The 25,694-nt window shown below is 41.7% G+C and overlaps 1 protein-coding gene across 11 annotated transcripts in view; it reads left to right on the forward strand.

Moving 5' to 3' along the window:
- Positions 1-25,694, forward strand: part of LOC129853338 (nuclear receptor corepressor 2-like) — a 191,610-nt gene that overhangs the window by 73,959 nt on the left and 91,957 nt on the right. For all 11 annotated transcript variants that reach the window (XM_055919266.1, XM_055919277.1, XM_055919274.1 and 8 more), the window contains exon 4: positions 11,801-11,978. In XM_055919266.1, the coding sequence (XP_055775241.1) occupies positions 11,801-11,978 (178 nt within the window). The remainder of the gene's footprint in view (positions 1-11,800; positions 11,979-25,694) is intronic.

The following is a 25,694-nucleotide window of genomic DNA, read 5'->3' on the forward strand; positions in this document are numbered from 1 at the left end:
AAGTTTACAGAAATTATTACTAGGTCGTTAGGTGGAAATATACGTTTCTGCTTTGATACCGGCAGTACCTTTCAGATAAGGAAAAGGCTAAATAAAGTTGGTGGAAAAATGTGTTAGTATGAAAGAGATGACATTTCAGCATCTAGGCCTACCTAAAAATGCCTCGAAGGCAGGCATTTAGAAAGTCATGGCCTCATATGGAACAGAGCAACATTTACCCGTCATTAACCTTTACTGATGTAAGTAGTTAACTGATTATTCAAAGCTTTTCATTTCACAAAACAGAGATCTTTTCCAGACCCTTGTTTATAAAGTTTATACTTATTGTTTGAATCCCCTGAGTTTGATGAATAGCATGTTTGAGTTTAAAACCACACATAAAGCAGACCATGACTTATCATCTTTCAGCCCAGCTCCCCCTTCCTCCCCTCTACCCATGACTTAGGTCATGTAATTGTTAGCATTCCAGGCCACCCAGCTCTTTTCTGATTGTGTGGTACAGTACAGGGATGTTGCAGGGGAGGTCAGACTAGACGCCACACATGGTTTTGGGCATTTGTGTGTGGCCTAGTGAGTACTGACCACTTGACAATGCAAAGCTCAAAAATTGAAGAGCAACTAGGCTTTATACTTTGTTTTATTGTAGTGTATTTGTCTGAGTCTGAAGCTCTTTTACTGAACTATGTACCTTTACATTTTGGGGGTCAGTTTGATCTGCCTCAGTATTCCAGTCTACTGAAAAACTATGCTCCCTCTGAGTCATGGGCTTTGCTTAGACACGCCATTAGCTTATCATGTCAGACTGTACAGCAGACACAAGTAATATTTAAGGTCATTATGACTTTCAAGTTTTTAGCCAATCACCCAGAGTTTGTGTGCAGACATGGAATGCATCAGGTAGGCTAGTATGCGAGGGCAGTATGCTGCTCTGAGTGAGTAAAAGAATGAGTGGGATAGGCTTAATTGTTCTCGTGTAGTTTCCTCGTTTTTTAGACCACTCACCGTGTTGGCCTTACAAATGGATGAGCTAATCATTAGTCATGTTGTCAAATCCCACATCTCCCCGAGGAACATTATCTGTTTTGAGTGTCATGGATTGTCACTTTTTCATGTAGCACAGTTGTGTTCCCAAGTGACGAAGCACTTCAACCACTGTACTGTGGGGATGGAGGAGCTCTCAGGAATGGATATTGGCAACCACTCGAAGGAGAAATCTGTCATCCTCAAAGAAACCATTCAGCATAATGCCTGAATAACTCAATATTACTCTGATACATCATATAGTCCTAATACACAATGGAACATTTTGTTCATAGAGGGCTTTTGTCTACCCACTAACATTGAACTTGATCTGTGTGGTTTGATTTAACAAACTTACAATTCTAAATATCATAAAAAAAATAAAAATGTATTTATTACATTTTCATTTGCACAGAGCTGTCATGGTGGCAGTTTGCTAATGTGTCCTCCTGCTAGTCTGCTAGAGGCCAATTCCACTGTAATGAAGTTGCGCTGAGACTCAGATTTGTCACTTAATGTCCAGTGCCTCCCGAAAGTATTCACACTCCTTGACTTTTTCCACATTTTGTTGTTACAGCCTAAATAATACATTGATTGATTGAATTGATATTTTTTTCTCACTGGCCTACACGCTATTCCCCATAATGGCAAAATACAATTCTTTTACAAATTAATAAAAAATTAAAAGCTAACATGTCTTGTGTCAATAAGTATTCAACTCCTATGATATGGCAAGCCTAAATATGTTCAGGAGTAAAGATGTGCTTAACAAGTCACATAAGTTGCATGGACTCACTCTGTGTGCAATAATAGTGTTTAACATGATTTTTAAATGACTACCTCATCTCTGTAAGGTCCCTCAGTCGAGCAGTGAATTTCAAACAGACACAATCACAAAGACCAGGGAGGTTTTCCAATTCCTCACAAAGAAGGGCACCTATTGGTAGATGGGTGAAAAAAAAGCAGACATTGAATATCCCTTTAAACATGGTGAAGTTATTAATTACACTTTGGATGGCGTATCAATAACCCAGTCACTACAAAGATACAGGTGTCCTTCCTAGGATTTCACATTTTGGGGAATATTCAGAGGTGGAAACTTTCCGTGGGAATTAACAAGTATATATGGGAATTAATATTAATACCATTTAAATGTAGATGTTTTTTGCATTGGAAATATTTACCATATCATATGGAGAGAGCAATATAAATATTTTATCATAAGTAGACGAAATTGCAAATGATTAAATTCTCCAATAGAAATTTAAAAAACAATTGTTACAAATTGAACTTTAAATAATGAGTTCACATGGGAGAATTTCACTGAACAACAAAAGAAAGGGAATATTGAATGTTCCCTAATGATCCATCGCATCTCTCCAAAAACATTTTCAACATACATCTGTAAAGTGATTTAGAAACTAAAGCTTTGGTTGTCTTCCTCTCAGGCTTCCATGTCTTCTCCCTGGACCTCCTCAATGTCCGTCCACCTCTTGAACATCAGAGACTGAGGCCTCATTTTCACTGTCACTTTACAACCTTGTTGAGGATGGCTTGTTGTCAGGCTCAAAAAGCCTCAAATTTGCCCGAATGGCCACCAATTTTTCAACCCTTGTATTGGTCAGCCTGTTGCGTGCTTTGGGGTGTGTGTGTGTGTTCCTAAACAAGGACCAGTTGCGCTCTGAGGCAGCTGATGTTGGGGGGATTTGGAGGATGACAGAGGCAACAGGGGAAAGAGCCTCAGATCCACAAAGTCCCTTCCACCAGGTGGCTGATGAGATATGTTGGCACGACTGCCATGTTGCATCTCCCTCCCAAAGCCCTTGCTTGGAAGTGTACTTCGCCAGACTGCCAAGAACCTTGCCCTCATCTAAGAGAGACACGGTAGTGATGACACCACAGGCCTTGTGGATCTCTGCACCAGCACAGGCCTTGTGGATCTCTGCACCAGACAGGATGCTCTTGCCAGCATACTTGGGGTCCAACATGTATGCTGCGGTGTGTATGGGCTTCAGGCAGAAGTCTTCACACTTTTTGATGTATTTCAGAACTGCAGTTTCCTCTGCTTGGAGCAACAGTGAAGTGGGCAGGGCAGTACGGATTTCTTCTCTTACATCTGCAGCCAGAGTCTGAACATCAGACAGGATGGCATTGTCGCCCTCAATCCATGCAATAATGGCACTGCTATAGGTTTCAGGAGTTTCAGGCTGCTTACCACTCTCTCCCAAAATACATCATCCAGGAGGATCCTCTTGATGGGGCTGTCCATATCGGCAGACTGTGATATGACCATTTCTTGGAGAGACTCCTTCCCCTCCAGGGGACTGTCAAACATGATGACGACACCACCCCAACAGGTGTTGCTGGGCAGCTTCAATGTGGTGCTCTTATTCTTCTCACTTTGCTTGGTGAGGTAGATTGCTGCTATAACTTGATGACCCTTCACATACCCAACCATTTCCTTGGCTCTTGTAGAGTGTATCCATTGTTTTCAGTGCCATGATGTCCTTGAGAAGCAGATTCAATGCATCAGCAGCACAGCCAATGGGTGTGATGTGAGGGTAGGACTCCTCCACTTTAGACCAAGCAGCCTTCGTGTTCGCAGCATTGTCTGTCACCAGTGAAATACCTTCTGTGGTCCAAGGCAGTTGATGACTGCCTTCAGCTCATCTGCAATGTAGAGACCGGTGTGTCTGTTGTCCCTTGTGTCTGTGCTCTTGTAGAATACTAGTTGAGGGGTGGAGATGATGTAGTTAATTATTCCTTGCCCACGAACATTCGACCACCCATCAGAGATGATTGCAATAGAGTCTGCTTTCTCTATGATTTGCTTGACCTTCACTTGAACTCTGTTGAACTCTGCATCCAGAAAATGAGTAGATAAAGCATGTTTGGTTGGAGGGGTGTATGCTGGGTGAAGAACATTCAGAAATATCTTCCAATACACTGCCTGTGAGCATCAGAGGTGAACCAGTTGCATACAAAGTTCAAGCAAGACATTTATCAGCATTTCTCTGTTTCTCCATTGAGTAAAACAACTTCTGATTCCAGGAGGACCATGAGCTGTTGCCATCGATAAGGTGTCTGATTCATCATTTTCACCTCGAATAGAAATAGAGAGACTTTTGTCAGAGGTTGTTTGTTGTGAGCGCTGAGGGAACTTTATGCACTTGGCCAGGTGATACTGCATCTTTGTTGCATTCTTCACTTATGTTTTGGCACAGTATTTGCATATGTACACAGCTTTTCCTTCTACATTAGCTGCAGTGAAATGTCTCCACACATCAGATAGTGCCTGTGGCATTTTCCTGTAAAGACTAGAAAAACATTTGCAAAAAAACAACAAATACAATTCCATGTACAGATAAATAGTTAAGCAGATTAAGTTAGATTAAAACAACTCCTTTGTAAGATAAATGTTTTTAAATGAAACCTGTATGGAAACAGGTGCATTAACACTCCTCAGTTAGCAGGCTCAAGCAAGCTAAAACACACATGCTAGCAAAAACTAACTAGCAGTAATTGTTAACAAGTTAGAAATTATTTAAACACACTTTGCTGTAGGTTACTATTTACTAGTTAACAAAAAAATAATGTATGTCATATAAAATATTTTCACTGTCACTTTACAACCTTGTTGAGGATGGCTTGTTGTCAGGCTCAAAAAGCCTCAAATTTGCCCGAATGGCCACCAATTTTTCAACCCTTGTATTGGTCAGCCTGTTGCGTGCTTTGGGGTGTGTGTGTGTGTTCCTAAACAAGGACCAGTTGCGCTCTGAGGCAGCTGATGTTGGGGGGATTTGGAGGATGACAGAGGCAACAGGGGAAAGAGCCTCAGATCCACAAAGTCCCTTCCACCAGGTGGCTGATGAGATATGTTGGCACGACTGCCATGTTGCATCTCCCTCCCAAAGCCCTTGCTTGGAAGTGTACTTCGCCAGACTGCCAAGAACCTTGCCCTCATCTAAGAGAGACACGGTAGTGATGACACCACAGGCCTTGTGGATCTCTGCACCAGCACAGGCCTTGTGGATCTCTGCACCAGACAGGATGCTCTTGCCAGCATACTTGGGGTCCAACATGTATGCTGCGGTGTGTATGGGCTTCAGGCAGAAGTCTTCACACTTTTTGATGTATTTCAGAACTGCAGTTTCCTCTGCTTGGAGCAACAGTGAAGTGGGCAGGGCAGTACGGATTTCTTCTCTTACATCTGCAGCCAGAGTCTGAACATCAGACAGGATGGCATTGTCGCCCTCAATCCATGCAATAATGGCACTGCTATAGGTTTCAGGAGTTTCAGGCTGCTTACCACTCTCTCCCAAAATACATCATCCAGGAGGATCCTCTTGATGGGGCTGTCCATATCGGCAGACTGTGAAATGACCATTTCTTGGAGAGACTCCTTCCCCTCCAGGGGACTGTCAAACATGATGACGACACCACCCCAACAGGTGTTGCTGGGCAGCTTCAATGTGGTGCTCTTATTCTTCTCACTTTGCTTGGTGAGGTAGATTGCTGCTATAACTTGATGACCCTTCACATACCCAACCATTTCCTTGGCTCTTGTAGAGTGTATCCATTGTTTTCAGTGCCATGATGTCCTTGAGAAGCAGATTCAATGCATCAGCAGCACAGCCAATGGGTGTGATGTGAGGGTAGGACTCCTCCACTTTAGACCAAGCAGCCTTCGTGTTCGCAGCATTGTCTGTCACCAGTGAAATACCTTCTGTGGTCCAAGGCAGTTGATGACTGCCTTCAGCTCATCTGCAATGTAGAGACCGGTGTGTCTGTTGTCCCTTGTGTCTGTGCTCTTGTAGAATACTAGTTGAGGGGTGGAGATGATGTAGTTAATTATTCCTTGCCCACGAACATTCGACCACCCATCAGAGATGATTGCAATAGAGTCTGCTTTCTCTATGATTTGCTTGACCTTCACTTGAACTCTGTTGAACTCTGCATCCAGAAAATGAGTAGATAAAGCATGTTTGGTTGGAGGGGTGTATGCTGGGTGAAGAACATTCAGAAATATCTTCCAATACACTGCCTGTGAGCATCAGAGGTGAACCAGTTGCATACAAAGTTCAAGCAAGACATTTATCAGCATTTCTCTGTTTCTCCATTGAGTAAAACAACTTCTGATTCCAGGAGGACCATGAGCTGTTGCCATCGATAAGGTGTCTGATTCATCATTTTCACCTCGAATAGAAATAGAGAGACTTTTGTCAGAGGTTGTTTGTTGGGTGCGCTGAGGGAACTTTATGCACTTGGCCAGGTGATACTGCATCTTTGTTGCATTCTTCACTTATGTTTTGGCACAGTATTTGCATATGTACACAGCTTTTCCTTCTACATTAGCTGCAGTGAAATGTCTCCACACATCAGATAGTGCCTGTGGCATTTTCCTGTAAAGACTAGAAAAACATTTGCAAAAAAACAACAAATACAATTCCATGTACAGATAAATAGTTAAGCAGATTAAGTTAGATTAAAACAACTCCTTTGTAAGATAAATGTTTTTAAATGAAACCTGTATGGAAACAGGTGCATTAACACTCCTCAGTTAGCAGGCTCAAGCAAGCTAAAACACACATGCTAGCAAAAACTAACTAGCAGTAATTGTTAACAAGTTAGAAATTATTTAAACACACTTTGCTGTAGGTTACTATTTACTAGTTAACAAAAAAATAATGTATGTCATATAAAATATATTCACCACACCCAGTATTGAAATCAAAACTTACCAGAAAGCATGTAGTCCTTGGCTCAGACAGTGTAGTAGTGTGGGCTCAATAGCATCTCATTAGTGTGCAAGATCTTGAGAATCAGCTGTACATGTGATGGAAGAATGCACTGTGCATGCAGAGGGTTGCAATTCCATTGAATTGGGGACAGTTTAACCAAAATATTCCACAAGACCTAGAATTGCCTAATGTGTTTCGCCAAAAAAAGGTTGACTGTTATAAGCTAACTTTTTAAAATGAATTTAACCAAAGATCTCCAAATTCCTGGGCATAACTTCCCATGCAAAATTTCCTGAAAATGTCCTGACATTTACCGGAAGGTTTCCGACCCTTTGCAACCCAAGTCCTTCCTAACTCAGTTACCATAGAGGAAGGAAACCACTCCAATGGAGAATGCTGCCTATGACCCCAAGAACACTATCCCCACCGTCAAACATGGAGGTGGAAACATTATGCTTTGGGGGTGTTTTTCTGCTAAGGGGACAGGACAACTTCACCGCATCAAAGGGACGATGGACGGGGCCATGTACCGTCAAATCTTGGGTGAGAACCTCCTTCCCTCAGCCAGGGCATTGAAAATGGGTCGTGGATGGGTATTCCAGCATGACAATGACCCAAAACACACGGCCAAGGCAACAAAGGAGTGGCTCAAGAAGAAGCACATTTAGGTCCTGGAGTGGCATAGCCAGTCTCCAGACCTTAATCCCATAGAAAATCTGTGGAGGGAGCTGAAGGTTCGAGTTGCCAAACGTCAGCCTCGAAACCTTAATGACTTGGAGAAGATCTGCAAAGAGGAATGGGACAAAATCCCTCCTGAGATGTGTGCAAACCTGGTGGCCAACTACAAGAAACTTCTGACCTCTGTGATTGCCAACAAGGGTTTTGCCACTAAGTCATGTTTTGCAGAGGGGTCAAAAACTTATTTCCCTCATTAAAATACAAATACATTTATAACATTTTTGACACAGGTTTCTGTTGTTATTCTGTCTCTCACTGTTCAAATAAACCTACCATTAAAATTATAGACTGATCATTTCTTTGTCAGTGGGCAAACGAACAAAATCAGCAGGGGATCAAATACTTTTTTCCCTCACTGTAATATCTATCGGCGAGTCTCTTTTGTGCAGAGCACATGAGGTGAAGAAATTACACTTATATGCAATTCACTACTAAATGTGTGCCTTCAGATATCATAATGGCTTTCTGCAAGGAGTCAGAGCTCTGGATGAGTTATCGCTTCAGCTGCAATTTCTTTCCCCTGTGCTTCCTACTACCATTTTTCCCCTCCTCCGCTCTTCTCCCCGTACACATGCTGCGCTTCCTTCAGAAAAGCATGCATCACAACATTGTTCATTTGCACAGTTTCTCTCGTTCACTTTCCCTTGTAAATGTCCACAGTCACTGAAAATGACATTCGGTAGCTACAAGCTATGCTTTATGAGCTGGATTTGCCTGATTTTTATAAACCATATGCCTCTATATACAAGGACTCGTCTTAGGCGGTATCCAGATTGTCATGCCTTCATACCGACCTTGTGCCATACCAGGATATTCGGTAATACCGGTACTAAGCACAAAGGGCGCTGTTTTCAAACCCCACTCATACGCTGTAATCCAAAGGTTAGCAATGCTAACAAGTACATGTAAAATCCCATAGAGAATGCTAACTAAAGGCTAACGATCTCATTGTGAACATTTTGTACAGTTTTTGACCTAAACTATACAAGTAATGCTACACAGTTTGCTGTATGCATTAAAAAAATATATTAGCCAGCAAGGCTCTTGATCCAGGAAGGGATTATTTGCTGTTACCAAGCGAATGCTTGATTTTGGAAGAAGCTACTCACTTAGCTAGATAGCTAACTAGCTACTAAATTGGCAAACCAAATGTACAACTGCAGAGCATTTAGCACATTTTAGACAGTTAACTTAATAGTTATAAGATATCTAGCTTGCAAACATTTTGTTGTGAATTCCATACTGCAATTAGATCACTTGGCGCCTGCTGCACAACCGTGAGTGACTCACAAGGCCCCGGTCTCTCGTCATTGTGTGCTTGTAAACAAACACCACATGACTGGGGACTATTGTAAGCTTCATGATAATTCGACCGATTTAAATGAAGAACGCAATATTCTTTATCTCCTAAATTGTTTCACAAGTTGACTGAAGGTATCTACTTAAGTAGCTACAAATATTAAAATGTATATATAAAAAAAAAAAGTTTCAACGGGATTCACGTTATTGAAAAACCATCCAGTGGCTTTTTCCAAATTCCCCGGTATATGGTATATCTCCCAAGCCTAAGGACTACCTTTAACAATTTACACTGAAACTTTTACAAAAACACATTTCAAATCAAATGTTATTTGTCACATGCGCCGAATACAACCGGTATAGACTGTTTACTGTGAAATACTTACTTACAAGCCCTTAACCAGCAATGCAGTTTTAAGAAAAATAAGAGTTTAGACATTTTTTACTAAATAAACTAATGTTAAAAAAAATGTTTTATACAATAACAATAACGAGTCTGTTAATAGGGGGTACCGGTACTGAGTCAATGTGCGGTGGTACAGGTTAGTCGAGGTAATTGAGGTAATATGTAGGTAGGGGTAAAGTGACTATGCATAGATAATAAACAGCGAGTAGCAGCAGCGTAAAATCAAAAATAGTCTGGCCAGACATTTGAAAAAACTGTTCAGCAGTCTCTCCAGTACTGCTTACCGTGCGGTAGTAGAGAGAACAGTCTATGACTAGGGTGGCTGGAGTCTTTGCCAATTTTTAGGGCCTTCCTCTGAAAGAGGAACTGTGCAGATGTGAAGTTTGGTAAAATATCCCTCAGTGTTTTTGTGACCACGTTTTCCTTAAACTCTGTTACATAGCTGCTCCGAATTAAGATTCAAAGATGTCTTTAAAAAGAATGGTATGTCAGCTATGACATGACACCTCGAGTTTGAAAAAATCTATTTTGGTTCTTAAAGTGAAGTGGATTTACAGTCATTAACACAATTGCGAAATGCATAATAATGGATATGAATGTCATTCTGTTCATGGCGATGTTTCCTAAATAGGTACACATAGGTAGAAATGCAATATCCTCCTTTGCATATTTGGGTATTATTCTACACACTGGCTATTATTTTAATGAGCTCTGCCACTAAACAAGACCACATTTTGTTGGTCTGGACCAGACCAAATCTGAACAAATCATAGACGTCTATGTTTCACAAGTTTGGACATCAAAGTATAACTCAGTAGAGTACAGCACAGCACAGTAAAGTATAGTTCAGTACAGTAGAGTTCAGCACAGTACATTAGTGTACTCAACTCTAGTGTCCTCTACTGTGTACTGCACTGAACACTACTACACTCTACTGTACAGAACTGTACTGAACTATACTCTACTTTTCTTTACTATACTGTCATGTACTGAACTATACTCTACCTTTCTGTGGTATACTGTGCTCTACAGTACTGTCCAAACTTGTGAAACATCGATATCTATGATTGCTTCAGATTTGGTCCGGACCAGACTAGATCTGAACCAATCATGGACCTCTGTTTGGGCCAAAAACGATGTCTGTGGATGCTGAAATCAAGGCCAGGGCAGATTGATGAAATGTGAACTACTTCTCAACGTCCAGTGTCAGTCGGTGCGCAGTGGTTGAGGATGCTGGTCACAGTAAATGGAAAGGGAGGGTGTGAGTAAGAGCCGGAAGAGGTGACATTAATTGGAGAAAAGAGGGAGAGGGAGGGGTTGTCCATACTTTTCACACTCTGCTTTGACCACCGAAAGACAACTGAGAACGTATCAGCTGAAAATAACAGTATGCCAGTGGAAGGGAGGACAGTAGCATGTGGCCCAACTGTGGTGGGTGGCTAATATGATTTCCCATTATAGCCAATTCAATTACCGATTTGGTAACATAATTTTGAGTTTTAATCACTTAATAATTCATATCAGAATTGATATCAGTAAAAACTCTAACTAATGGATAGGTCTACCTTTTCCTTGTTAGTTCTGTGAACTTTCATTATCCTCCCTCATGAGGGAGAGAAATTAGAAAATATCTTAAAGGAATGTTGGTTTTTGTTAACGGAATTAAGGTTCAAGGCAATGTTTCTTAAACGTATAGAAGGCAGAACAAATGATCCATCAAAACTATGAAATAACACATATGGAATCATGTAGTAACCAAAAGTGTTTAAAGAATCAAAATATATTTTATATTTGAGATTCTTCAAAGCAGCCACCCTTTGTCTTGATGATATATATATTTGAATATTTTTTTATTTAAACTTTATTTAACTAGGCAAGTCAGTTAAGAACAAATTCTTATTTACAATGACGGCCTTCCAAAAGGCAAAAGGCCTCCTGCAGGGATGGGGTCTGGATTCAAAATAAAATAAATAAATACAAATATAAGACAAAAGACATATTGCGACAAGAGAGACACTACAACACTACGTAAAGAGAGACCTGAGACAACAACACAACATGGCAGCAACACATGACAACAACATTGTAGCAACACAACATTGTAGCAACACAACATTGTAGCAACACAACATGGCAGCAGCACAACATGGTAGCAGCACAAAACATGCTACAAACATTATTGGGCACAGACAACAGCACAAAGGGCAAGAAGCTAGAGACAACAATACATCACATGAAGCTGACATAACTGTCACTAAGCGTGTCCATGATTGAGTCTTTGAATGAAGAGTTGGAGATAAAATGGTCCAGTTTTAAGACTTTGTCTGCTTGACCCATTTTCAATCTATTTGACAAGAAATCAAAGCCTTTGTCTATTCCAAATTTTTTTAGAATGGAAAATAATTGAATAATGTATTTATGCCTTAATTTCTCCAAAATATAGAATCTTAGCTTTCATTTGACACCCAATTTGACATGCTCTTATGAACTTCACATGTTGGTCCTCATGGGTCATTTTACATGGAAATGACCTATACCATCAGTTAATTGATATAGATGTTAACCTGTCTTCTCTCCCTGTGCTTTCTCCTGACAGAGGTCAGGAGCAACACATCCGCTATGAGCACATCTACTTACCTGAGCCCAACAACCAATCAGAGGTGGAGTATGTTGAGATAAAGCGTCCCCGCCTGGACCTTGGGGCGGAGTCTCTCATGAGGCTTTCAGCCCACCGCCCACAACTTCCTCTGGGAGGGGCTGAGGACATGTCAAAGGTCAGTATTGATTACTTGACAGAAGGATCTCAAAGGCCAAAGTCGATTAAATCTCTTGAGGGACTTTCATTTTGAATTTATTGTTTGAGTTTTGAAATCTAACAGCTGGGTAATGCTGGCATGTCAAAGGTCACTGTTGGATTACAGACTAAAATGACTCCTGCTTTGATGTGTGTTTGGTTCAAAGTAGGGCTGACCCCAATTAGTTGACTGGTCAATTGTTTGGTTGTTAGGCGGTTGGTCGACCAAGATTGTTTTAGTCGAGCAGTAACAAAGATATATACAGTACCAGTCAAAGGTTTGGACACACCTACTCATTCAAGGGTTTTTCTTTATTTGTACTATTTTCTACATTGTAGAATAATAGTGAAGACATCAAAACTATGAAATAACACATATGGAATAATGTAGTAACCAAAAAATTGTTAAACCAATCAAAATATATTTTATATTTGAGATCCTTCAAAGTAGCCACCCTTTGCCTTGATGACAACTTTGCACACTCTTGGCATTCTCTCAACCAGCTTCACCTGGAATGCTTTTCAAACAGTCTTGAAGGAGATCCCACATATGCTGCGCACTTGTTGGCTACTTTTCCTTGACTCTGCTGTCCAACTCATCCCAAACCATCTCATTTGGGTTGAGGTCAGGTGTTTGTGGAGGCCAGGTCATCTGATGCAGCACTCCATCACTCTCCTTGGTCAAATAGCCCTTACACAGCTGTAAGGGTGTTGGGTCATTGTCCTGTTGAAAAACAAATGATAGTCCCACTAAGCGCAAACCAGATGGGATGGCATATTGCTGCGGAATGTTGTGGTAGCCATGCTGGTTAAGTGTGTTTTGAATTCTAAATAAATCACCAACAGTGTCACCAGCAAAACACCCCCACACAATCACACCACCTCCTTCATGGTGGGAACCACACATGCGGATATCATCCGTTCACCTGATCTGCGTCTCACAATGACACGGCAGTTGGAACCAAAATCTCAAATTTGGATTTATCAGACCAATGGACAGATTTCCACCATTCTAATTTCCATTGCTCGTGTTTCTTGGACCAAGCAAGTCTCTTCTTATTGGTGTCCTTAAGTAGCGTTTTTCCCCCAGCAATTCGACCATGAAGGCCTGATACACGCAGCCTCCTCTGAACAGTTGGTCTTGATGTGTCTGTTACTTGAACTCTAAAGCATTTATTTGGACTGCTATTTCTGAAGCATAATATGGACTTGGTCTTTTACCAAATAGGGCTGTCTTCTGTGTACCAACCCTACCATGTCACAACACAACTGATTGGCTCAAATGCATTCAGAAGGAAAGGAATTGCAGAAATGTACTTTTAACAAGGTACATCTGTAAATTAAAATGCATTCCAGGTGACTACCTCATGAAGCTGGTTGAGAGAATGCAAAGTGTGTGCAAGGCTGTCATCAATATATTCTGATTTGTTTAACACTTTTGGTTACTACATGACTCCATATGTGTTTTTTCATAGTTTTGATGTCTTCACTATAATTCTACAATGTAGAAAAAGTAAAAATAAAGAAAACCCTTTGAATGAGTAGGCGTGTCCAAACTTTTGACTGGTACCGTATATGTATTTGCACCCATCTCAGTGAACTAACCCACTGCTGAGGCCTAGACTAAAAACCATTCAGGCTTTATCCGAAGATCTGGTCGGAGCCTCCATATGGAGGGTGAGACGCAATTGCGGAGCCTCCAGAGGCATGCAGGGGGCAAATTCATCTCCGTACCGCATCGCTATGCGCCTCCCAAATGTTGTAACAATGCGGAGGGCTCTGTACAGCTCAGCAATGACATGATTGGTTGACGGTAGGTGGGGTGGTACATCATGTATAAGTACAAACTCAATTGTGACTCACCAACTGGATTCGGTCTTGTGTAGCAACATTTGAATTTGTTTTTCACATTTGATATAAGTACAGTAGACTCAGAGCTACAAAATGGTAAATCATACACTGCATTTGAGGAAACAATGGAAAAGTAATTCTCCTTTGAAAGTTGATCAACGAGTAAAATCACTTTTGAAAAAAAACGTCTTTCAATGTTTTGGTACCTCTATCGGAGAGCCCTTCTTTGTCTACACCCATTCAGCATTGTTCACACCCTCTTAAGCCTTAGCCCCACCCATCTCTTTAAGGGTTGATCCGTGCGTTCTGTACTAACTTGCAAGCTACTTCCGGACATCTGAGAGAGAGAGAGAGAGAACAGCTCACTGAACGTTACTCACCCTAGCAGAGCTGGTTAGGCTGTTAAAGTATGTTTTCCAGAGCGTTGGTGACTGCAACTGCTTTCAGGTTAGAGGTCGACCGATTAATCGGAATGGCCGATTAATTAGGGACGATTTCAAGTTTTCATAACAATCGGAAATCGGTATTTTTGGACACCGATTTGGCCATTTTTTTATTTTTTTTAATATATATTTAATTTTTTATTTAACTAGGCAAGTCAGTTAAGAAAACATTCTTATTTTCAATGACGGCCTAGGAACAGTGGGTTAACTGCCTTGTTCAATGGCATAACGACAGATTTTTACCTTGTCAGCTCCGGGATTCAATCTTGCAACCTTACGGTTAACTAGTCCAACGCTCTAACCACCTGTCTCTCATTGCACTCCACGAGGAGCCTGCCTGTTACGTGAATGCAGTAAGAAGCCACGGTAAGTTGCTAGCTAGCATTACACTTATCTTATAAAAACAATCAATCAAACATAATCACTAGTTAACTACACATGGTTGATGATATTACTAGTTTATCTAGCGTGTCCTGCGTTGCATATAATCAATGCAACGCAGGGGGATGATTTAACAAAAGCGCATTTGTGAAAAAAGCACAACCGTTGCACGACTACCTAACCATAAACACCAATGCCTTTCTTAAAATCAATGCACAGAAGCATATACACTGCTCAAAAAAATAAAGGGAACACTTAAACAACACAATGTAACTCCAAGTCAATCACACTTCTTTGAAATCAAACTGTCCACTTAGGAAGCAACACTGATTGACAATAAATTTCACATGCTGTTGTGCAAATGGAATAGACAAAAGGTGGAAATTCTAGGCAATTAGCAAGACACCCCCCAAAACAGGAGTGATTCTGCAGGTGGTGACCACAGACCACTTCTCAGTTCCTATGCTTCCTGGCTGATGTTTTGGTCACTTTTGAATGCTGGCGGTGCTCTCACTCTAGTGGTAGCATGAGACGGAGTCTACAACCCACACAAGTGGCTCAGGTAGTGCAGTTCATCCAGGATGGCACATCAATGCGAACTGTGGCAAAAAGGTTTGCTGTGTCTGTCAGCGTAGTGTCCAGAGCAAGCAGGCGCTACCAGGAGACAGGCCAGTACATCAGGAGACGTGGAGGAGGCCGTAGGAGGGCAACAACCCAGCAGCAGGACCGCTACCTCCGCCTTTGTGCAAGGAGGTGCACTGCCAGAGCCCTGCAAAATGACCTCCAGCAGGCCACAAATGTGCATGTGTCTGCTCAAACGGTCAGAAACAGACTCCATGAGGGTGGTATGAGGGCCCGACGTCCACCGGTGGGGGTTGTGCTTACAGCCCAACACCGTGCAGGACGTTTGGCATTTGCCAGAGAACACCAAGATTGGCAAATTCGCCACTGGCGCCCTGTGCTCTTCACAGATGAAAGCAGGTTCACACTGAGCACATTAGCACATGTGACAGAGTCTGGAGACGCCGTGGAGAACGTTCTGCTGCCTGCAACATCCTCCAGCATGACCGGTTTGGCGATGGGTCAGTCATGGTGTGGGGTGGCATTTCTTTGTGGGGCCGCACAGCCCTCCATGTGCTCGCCAGAGGTAGCCTGACTGCCATTAGGTACCGAGATGAGATCATCAGACCCCTTGTGAGACCATATGCTGACACATGCACATTTGTGGCCTGCTGGAGGTCATTTTGCAGGGCTCTGGCAGTGCACCTCCTTGCACAAAGGCGGAGGTAGCGGTCCTGCTGCTGGGTTGTTGCCCTCCTACGGCCTCCTCCACGTCTCCTGATGTACTGGCCTGTCTCCTGGTAGCGCCTGCTTGCTCTGGACACTACGCTGACAGACACAGCAAACCTTTTTGCCACAGTTCGCATTGATGTGCCATCCTGGATGAACTGCACTACCTGAGCCACTTGTGTGGGTTGTAGACTCCGTCTCATGCTACCACTAGAGTGAGAGCACCGCCAGCATTCAAAAGTGACCAAAACATCAGCCAGGAAGCATAGGAACTGAGAAGTGGTATGTGGTCACCACCTGCAGAATCACTCCTGTTTTGGGGGGTGTCTTGCTAATTGCCTATAATTTCCACCTTTTGTCTATTCCATTTGCACAACAGCATGTGAAATGTATTGTCAATCAGTGTTGCTTCCTAAGTGGACAGTTTGATTTCAAAGAAGTGTGATTGACTTGGAGTTACATTGTGTTGTTTAAGTGTTCCCTTTATTTTTGTGAGCAGTGTATTTTTAAACCTGCATATTTAGCTTAAAGAAATCCAGGTTAGCAGGCAATATTAACCAGGTGAAATTGTGTCACTTCTCTTGCGTTCATTGCATTCAGAGTCAGGGTATATGCAACAGTTTGGGCAGCCTGGCTCGTTGCGAACTAATTTGCCAGAATTTTACGTAATTCTGACATAACATTGAAGGTTGTGCAATGTAACAGGAATATTTAGACTTAGGGATGCCACCCGTTATATAAAATACCGAACGGTTCCGTATTTCATTGAAATAATAAAAGTTTTGTTTTCGAAATGATAGTTTCCGTATTTTACCATATTAATGACCTAAGGCTCGTATTTCTGTGTGTTATTATGCTATAATTAAGTCTATGATTTGATATTTGATAGGGCAGTCTGACTGAGCTGTGGTAGGCAGCAGTATGCTCGTAAGCATTCATTCAAACAGCACTTTCGTGCGTTTTTCCAGCAGCTCTTCCCTGTGCTTCAAGCATTCAGCTGTTTTTGACTTCAAGCCTATCAACTCACGAGATTAGGCTGGTGTAACCAATGTGAAATGGCTAGCAAGTTAGTGGGGTGCGCGCTAATAGCGTTTCAAACGTCACTCGCTCTGAGACTTGGAGTAGTTGTTCCCCTTGCTCTGCAAGGGCCGTGGATTTTGTGGAGCGATGGCTAACGATGCTTCGAGGGTGGCTGTTGTTGATGTGTTCCTGGTTCGAGCCCAGGTATGGGCAAGGAGAGGGACGGAAGCTATACTGTTACACTGGCAATACTAAAGTGCCTATAAGAACATCCAATAGTCAAAGGTATATGAAATACAAATGGTATAGAGAGAAATAGTCCTATAAATACTATATTAACTATAACCTAAAACCTCTTACCTTGGAATATTGAAGTCTCATGTTAAAAGGAACCACCAGCTTTCATATGTTCTGAGCAAGGAACTTAAACGTTAGCTTTTTTACATGGCACATATTGCACTTTTACTTTTTTCTCCAGCACTTTGATTTTGCATTATTTAAACCAAATTGAACATGTTTCATTATTTATTAGAGGATAAATAGATTTTTATTGATGTATTATATTAAGTTAAAATAAGTGTTCATTCAGTTTTGTTGTAATTGTCATTATTACAAATACATTTAAAAAAATCGGCCAATTTAATCGGTACCAGCTTTTTTTGGTCCTCCAATAATCGGTATTGGCGTTGAAAAATCATAATCAGTCGACCTCTATTTCAGATTGTCTGTTCGTTCCGAGCGTTTTGCGTTCAGAGCACACACTGGATGCTATGGCCAATAAGTACGGTTGTTCCGAAAGCTCTGATCTCACAACGACAGTCAAGCACCCAAGCTAACTGGCTAACATTTGCTAGCTACTTACAGACACATAATGAGAGAACACCCCACTCTGACCATTTTACTCACCCTAGCAGAGCTGGTTAGGCAGTTTTCATGTTATTCAGAGCGTTGGTGACTGTAACAGCGCTGCTGGCAACAATTGATTTACGCTTTGTTGCCAGCATTTACTGACACCGGACATATTCAACGGGTGTTGAGGGTTAAAGAATGCATCAGTTATTCTGCATTCTGGCACACTAAGACGAGAGTATTTTAAGAAATGTAGCTAGATAGCTAGCTCGGTAAACAATGAATCCCAACGCATGACGTAACGTTAAATACTTTGTCAAAATTAGGGTGGAGTCTTTTGTCATGACACGTAGCTAGCTGAACAATGGACCATAATGACGTTACTACCCTGCATGAATCTGCATGTAGCTAACCAACAAGGCTCTATGGCTTAAACTAGTCAAGCAAATATATCTGAGATAAGATCATACACATAACGGTACACTTGAAGTGAAACCACTTAATGTCAAAATTAGAATTGTGTAATATCTGAAAATGTAGCTAGCTAGACTATCTTGCCATACACGACTGGTGTTTTCTCCATCTCCTTAGCTATCATACTCAAATTCCACTGATTTCAAAACTCGTTCCTCCAGAAATTGAGAGCATACACATAACGCTAGCTAACAAGCCAGCTAACATTAGCTAGCTAACGGTGCATTTTAACTTGACATTAGGTTTATACAGTTTTACTACACAATACATTTTTTAAAAGCCGCGTTAGACACGATTACCTAGACATACTGACCAGCTCCAATAGACAGATGCGTAATATATGGTAGACCAATCCAAACTCATCTCTCGGCATGTCCAGCCCACTCATTATCTCAGCCAATCATGTCTAGTGGGAAGGTTGCTCACGTTTTTTGTGGCTAAACCAACTAGACTCGTAATTTAACAATTTTATTCGTATTTACAGGTGGCGTACAAGTTTGATATTAAGGCACATGAAAGTTCACATGCTCGAGAATGCATTTCTCCCCAAAAAACGCAATTTGATAAAATGTTTTTTTTAACGTTCAAACATATCTCCTGTGAAGTCCTGACTTGCGACATATGCCTAGTTTTCTGAATCGGATCACAATTGCTTGACAACAGCTCTGCACTGCAAGAGGTATGAATGCCCTGACTTCTGCTGAGGCCATGTCACAGTAAATGCTGCATGACCAATGCAGTCATCGGATTGACCATGCGCCCAGATGCATAATACACTTCCCTCACCAGAATGTGCTCTCTCCCGTCAATTTGTGCACATTCATTGTTTCATAACTTCATTGTGTGAATTGTTTGCGTTTGATTATAATTCCCCATTACATATATCATCAGTAGTACATTTACTGTTCATTCCTATAGTTTATAATATACAATGTTTGTTACTTTGTTTGTTACGTTAATTTCTTTTAATGCATTCAATATTATTGTTCTAGTCTTCCCGTTCTCATTGTTCGAGTGGACACGTTGTTTGCAGAGTGCACAACTTATGCTACATTTGTGAGAAACAGGTTTTTGTTTATTTCATTCCATTTACGAGTTTTGTCAATTTAGTCATTCTTTTGTTTGGAGCGCTTCTATCAATGTTGAGTAAGGACACGCACGCATAGAAGTAGGCCTATATGCTACCTGGCCTGCGCGCAGATGTAGGCATTTAAATGTGCCCATTTGGGGATCTGTGAGTATTTCTGATTGGTTTAATGCACCACCACTAATGACCTGTGGAGCTTCTCAAAGTAATGTTTTCTTCACCTCAAACAGCAAGCAGACAACATTTGTCTTCACATTCATTGAGAATTACAATAGTTCTTTTGTGTATTTGGAAAATCTTTCCAGCTGTCTCCCTCTTGATAACCACTCAGCGGGAAAGGAAAAAATGTCATGCTCTGATCCAATGTCATAAAATAGGCCTACCTGATTACTTCATATTAGTGTTTGACTTTGACTGAAATAGTTTCCGGTACTCATTTTGGGTGCTGGTACTGTTTATATATAGGTACAGGAGCTCCACAATAGTTTTGAGCTAATATTCTATAAGAGGAACAGGAGCTCAAGTAGTAGAACATTTGAGCTGCCGGTACTCAAGTTAATAGTTGATATAATGTTTCAAGTTCGTTGCAGACAGGCCATGTGTAGCCAATGTGATTTATAGGATATTTATTTTTATCAGGACATTTTCTACCTGCAGGCTGCAATGTTTTTAATTGTTGGCTTTATGTAAGCTATTTTTACGTAGTTGCCAATATACAGTGGCAAGAAAAAGTATGTGAACCCTTTGTTAATACCTGGATTTCTGCATAAATTGGTCATACCATTCGATCTTCATCTAGGTCACAGCAATAGACAAACACAGTCTGCTTAAACTAATAGCACACCAACAATTATACAGTTGAAGTCGGAAGAAAAATATGCCTTCTGGAGTGGCCCAGTCAGTCCTGACCTCAACCCGATTGAGATGCTGTAGCATGACTTCAAGAGTGGTTCACACCAGACATCCCAAGAATATAGTGTAACTGAAACAGTTTTGTAAAGAGGATGGGTCCAAAATTCCTCCTGACCCTGTGCATTTCTGATCCGCAACGACAGAAAACGTTTGGTCGAGGTTATTGCTGCCAAAGGAGGGTCAACCAGTTATTAAATCCAAGGGTTCACATACTTTTCCCACCCTGCACTGTGAATGTTTACACAGTGTGTTTAATAAAGACATGAAAACATACAGTTGAAGTCGGAAGCCAAATACATTTAAACTCAGGTTTTTAAAGTTCCTGACATTTAATCCTTTTAAAAATTCCCTGTCTTTGGTCAGTTAGGATCACCACTTTATTTTAAGAATGTGAAATGTCAGAATAATAGTAGAGAGAATGATTTATTTCAGCTTTCATTTCTTTCATCACATTCCCAGTGGGTTTACATACACTCAATTAGTATTTGGTAGCATTGCCTTTAAATTGTTTAACTTGGGTCAAATGTTTCGGGTAGCCTTCCACAAGCTTCCCACAATAAGTTGGGTGAATTTTGGCCCATTCCTCCTGACAGAGCTGGTGTAACTGAGTCAGGTTTGTAGGCCTCCTTGCTTGCACATGCTTTTTCAGTTCTGCCCACAGATTTTCAATAGGATTGAGGTCAGGGCTTTGTGATGGCCACTCCAATACCTTGACTTTGTTATACTTAAGCCATTTTGCCACAACTTTGGAAGTATGCTTGGGGTCATTGTCCATTTGGAAGACCTATTTGCGACCAAGCTTTAACTTCCTGACTGATGTCTTGAGATGTTGCTTCAATATATCCAGATAATTTTCATGATGCCATCTATTTTGTGAAGTGCACCAGTCCCTCCTGCAGCAAAGCACCCCCACAACATGATGTTGTGCTTCACGGTTGGGATGTTGTTCTTCGGCTTGCAAGCCCCCCCCTTTTTCCTCCAAACATAACAATGGTCATTATGGCCAAACAGTTCTATTTTTGCTTCATCAGACCAGAGGACATTTCTCCAAAAAGTACCATCTTTGTCCCCATGTGCAGTTGCAAACCATAGTCTGGCTTTTTTATGGTGGTTTTGGAACAGTGGCTTCTTCCTTGCTGAGCGGCCTTTCAGGTTATGTCGATATAGGGCTCATTTTACTGTGGATATAGATACTTTTGTACCTGTTTCCTCCAGCATCTTCACAAGGTCCTTTGCTGTTGTTCTGGGATTGATTTGCACTTTTCGCACCAAAGTACGTTCATCTCTAGGAGACAGAACGCTTCTCCTTCCTGAGCGGTATGACGGCTGCATGGTCCCATGGTGTTTATACTTGTGTACTATTGTTTGTACAGATGAACGTGGTACCTTCAGGCGTTTGGAAATTGCTCCCAAGGATGAACTAGACTTGTGGAGGTCTACAATTTTGTTTCTGAGGTCTTTGCTGATTTCTTTTGATGTTCCCATGATGTCAAGCAAAGAGGCACTGAGTTTGAAGGTAGGCCTTGAAATACATCCACAGGTACACCTCCAATTGACTCAAATGATGTCAATTAGCCTATCAGAAGCTTCTAAAGCCATGGCATTATTTTCTGGAATTTTCCAAGCTGTTTAAAGGCACAGTCAACTTGGTGTTTGTAAACTTATATCCCACTGGAATTGTGATACAGTGAATTAATCTGTCTGTAAACAGTTGTTGGAAAAATTACTTGTGTCATGCACAAAGTAGATATCCTAACCGACTTGCCAACACTATAGTTTGTCAACAAGAAATTTGTGGAGTGGTTGAAAAACTAGTTTTAATGATTCCAACCTAAGTGTATGTAAACTTCCGACTTCAATTGTAAGTATACCGACCGTTTGAAATGAGACTTGATATTGAGCTCATGTGCATCCAGTTTCCATTGTTCATCCTTGAGATGTTTCTACATCTTGATTGGAGTCCACCTGTGTTAAATTCAATTGATTGGACCTGATTTGGAAAGGCACACACCTGTCTATATACGGTCCCACAGTTGACCGTGCATGTCAGATCAAAACCAAGCCATGAGGTTGAAGGAATTGTCCGTAGAGCTCCGAGACAGGCTTGTGTCGAGGCACAGATCTGGGGAAGGGTACCAACAAATTTCTGCTTTATTGAAGGTCCCCAAGAAGACAGTGGCCTCAATCATTCTTAAATGGAAGAAGTTTGGAACCACCAAGACTCTTCCTAGAGCTGGCTGCCCGGCCAAACAGAGCAATCGGGAGAGAAGGGCCTTGGCAGGAGATGACCAAGAACCCGATGGTCACTCTGACAGAGCTCAAGAGTTCCTCTGTGACGATGGGAGAAACTTCCAGAAGGACACCATCTCTTCAGCACTCCACCAATCGGGCCTTTATGGTAGAGTGGCCAGACGGAAGCCACTCCTCAGTAAAAGGCACATGACAGCCCTCTTGGAGTTTGCCAAAAGGCACCCAAAGGACTCTCAGACCACGAGGAACAAGATTCTCTGTTCTAATGAAACCAAGATTGAACTCTTCGGCCTGAACGCCAAGCATCACGTCTGGATGAAACCTGGAACCATTCCTACGTTGAAGCAGGGTGGTGGCAGCATCATATTGTAGGGTGTTTTTCAACGGCAGGGACTGGGAGACTAGTCAGGATCGAGGGAAAGATGAACAGAGCAAAGTACAAATATCCTTAATGAAAACCTGCTACGGCGTGTTCAGGACCTCAGACTGGAGCTATGGTTCACCTTCCAACTTGACAACGACCCTAAGCACACAGCCAAGACAATGCAGGAGTGGCTTCAGTAAAAGTCTCTGAATGTCCTTGAGAGCCCGGCCAGAGCCCGGACTTGAACCCGATCGAACATGTCTGGAGAGACCTTAAAATAGCTGTGCAGCGACACTTCCCATCCAACCTGACAGAACTTGAGAGGATCTGCAGAGAAGAATGGGAGAAACACCCCAAATACAGCTGTTCAATCCATGTGGCATCAAACCCAAAAAGACTCGGATGTAATTGCTGCCAAAAGTGCTTCAACAATGTCATAACGTCACGATAACAACGTACTGAGTGACGGGTCTGAATACTTATGTAAATGTCATATTTCCGTTTGAAAATGTTCATAAATTAGCAAAAAAATCAAAACTGTTTTTGCTTTGTCATTATGGGTCATGGTGTGTGTATTTATGATGGGGGAGGGGGGCAATTTAATACATTTTTGAATAAGGCTGTACTGTAACAGAATGTGGAAAAAGTAAAGGGGTCTGAATACAGTATATGTAATTTAGCAGACACTTTCATCCAAAGCGACTTAGTCATGCGTGCATACATTTTACGTATGGGTAGTCCCGGGATTCAAATCCACTACTCAGGTGTTACGAGCACCATGCTCTACCAACTAAGCTACAACGGACCACTGGTGGTGGTACACACAGCAGCTAGTGATAGTGAATATGTCCTCTTCATCAAGGGATGAGTTCAGTCAGGAGTGAGGCAGATTGCATTTCACTTGTCGAGGTCCTACCCTACTCAACCATCAGTCATCAACTGTGCTCTGCTTTAACTGCACTGGTGCTGTGGCATGTTAAGTGGCAATCGCAGATGTGTGGAATGTTAGGTAGCTCTGAGAATGTGTCCCGTGATCGGTGCTGGTGCAGTCAGTGTGTGTTACTTTCTACAGGGTCTTTTTCTAGGTCAGAGCCTCAGGGGAAGGTTGTTCTGCTCACTGCTCCGTTCTCCTCTCACCTGTCATCAACACAGACGATGACACACTACTAGTACCGTTTCTTTGCTCATCAGCAAGTTCTGGCACCTGGAAGGAATGATTGTTCTCACTCATACTCTACCATCTGGCGTCAGTGGGAGTTTTTCGTAATTTACATAGTGCTCAGGGAACAAGGGTGCTACACCCACACTTGCTGTCTCTGTTTAGCTAGCTACGTCCTGTTTATCTTCTACAGGTCAAATGTTAGCATAAGTATTTTTGCCCATTTTCTTAATCTTTTCCAGATGATTCATAATTTAGTCAATTTTGAATAAGGGGCAAAAGAGAGTGGCTTGTCCCTCAGTGGTGAAAATCGCCTTTCTCTGCTATGGCCTGCTTGTGGGGACAGCAGTGTGTTTTTTCTACTTGAGATCCTGCTGAGTGGCAGCATCTTCCCTTAGGGCAGCCAGGGTATTATTAGACACCGCCATCACAATGTGATCCTTGGACTGGGAGGGGGATTGACCTGAATGCTGTTGTCCTCAACAAGAGTACCAGGACCAGTGGACGCAAAATAGCCCCATAACATCATAGATCCACCACTGTATTTTTTTGTGGTTCTTTTCTGCTTATGTATCCTTATTTCGACGCTAAACCAAGCACTGGTATGCATGGCCAAAGAGCTCTCTTTTATCAATATTGCGTAGAAACTATTTTAGAATACTACTGATGAACGAAATGTAGAATGTTTGTATGCATAGAAGTGTGATTTATGAAACAATGCTACCTGTGTCGTACACACACGGGTAGGAGATAATTATTTAAATACCAGTTCTCAGCCTCAGTGTTTGTGCACGACCTTGGTTATTTACATTTTGAACATCCCCTGATTTGCCATATATGGTTACCCCATATGTGGGTAATATACAATGCCTTACCATGAAATATAATTGCGCAACCAAAAAAGCAACGAAAATGTACTTTTCCGAGGCTGAAATAGAGGTGCTATTGTCAGATTGTATACAACCAGGTTTTATTTGGCTCACTAAGTTGTGCTTTGACCAGTAAAAATAAAAACACAGCTACAAAGAAAAGACCATTAGCACAATTGAAGATGCTTTAGCAATGGGAAATATACTTCAAATGAGTAAACAACACTCACCAATAATCCATCTATCCTCAACAGCTCCCTCGTGTAGGCCAACATTGCTGTTCTGCAGAATGAACAAGTTGTGCGTTCCACTCTGCCACCACATTCAACAGCGTCTTTTGGGCATCACATAAACTGTCACCTTCGCATTCAGAGTGGAAGCCTTTTTTGTTCACATAGTTGAACTCGTTTTTGGGATGGGGCTTTGTGGGTGCCGTTTATTGCTCCGTTCGTATTTGGGAATCCATTGATGGCAAAGGATCCCCTCTTGACTTAAACCTGTTGTGTGATGGTGTATGGAATTGGTACGTTACAGTTCGTTTTGCTGATGATTGCATCCAAAACATTGTCTCATCGAGGGCTGTGAGATGCTGATTGGCAAGCTCCTGCTGAAATGTGCTTGTTGCCAAACATGAAGGATTATAGCACTTGGATGTGCACCGGAATAAAACGTATTTGTTTTTCTAAAGTAGGCATGAAATCCTCGCAAAATTCCTATAAGATTGGCTCATCAGATATCGTTCCCAAA

The sequence above is a fragment of the Salvelinus fontinalis genome, chromosome 4 (assembly GCF_029448725.1).
Source record: "Salvelinus fontinalis isolate EN_2023a chromosome 4, ASM2944872v1, whole genome shotgun sequence".
NCBI lineage: Eukaryota > Metazoa > Chordata > Actinopteri > Salmoniformes > Salmonidae > Salvelinus > Salvelinus fontinalis.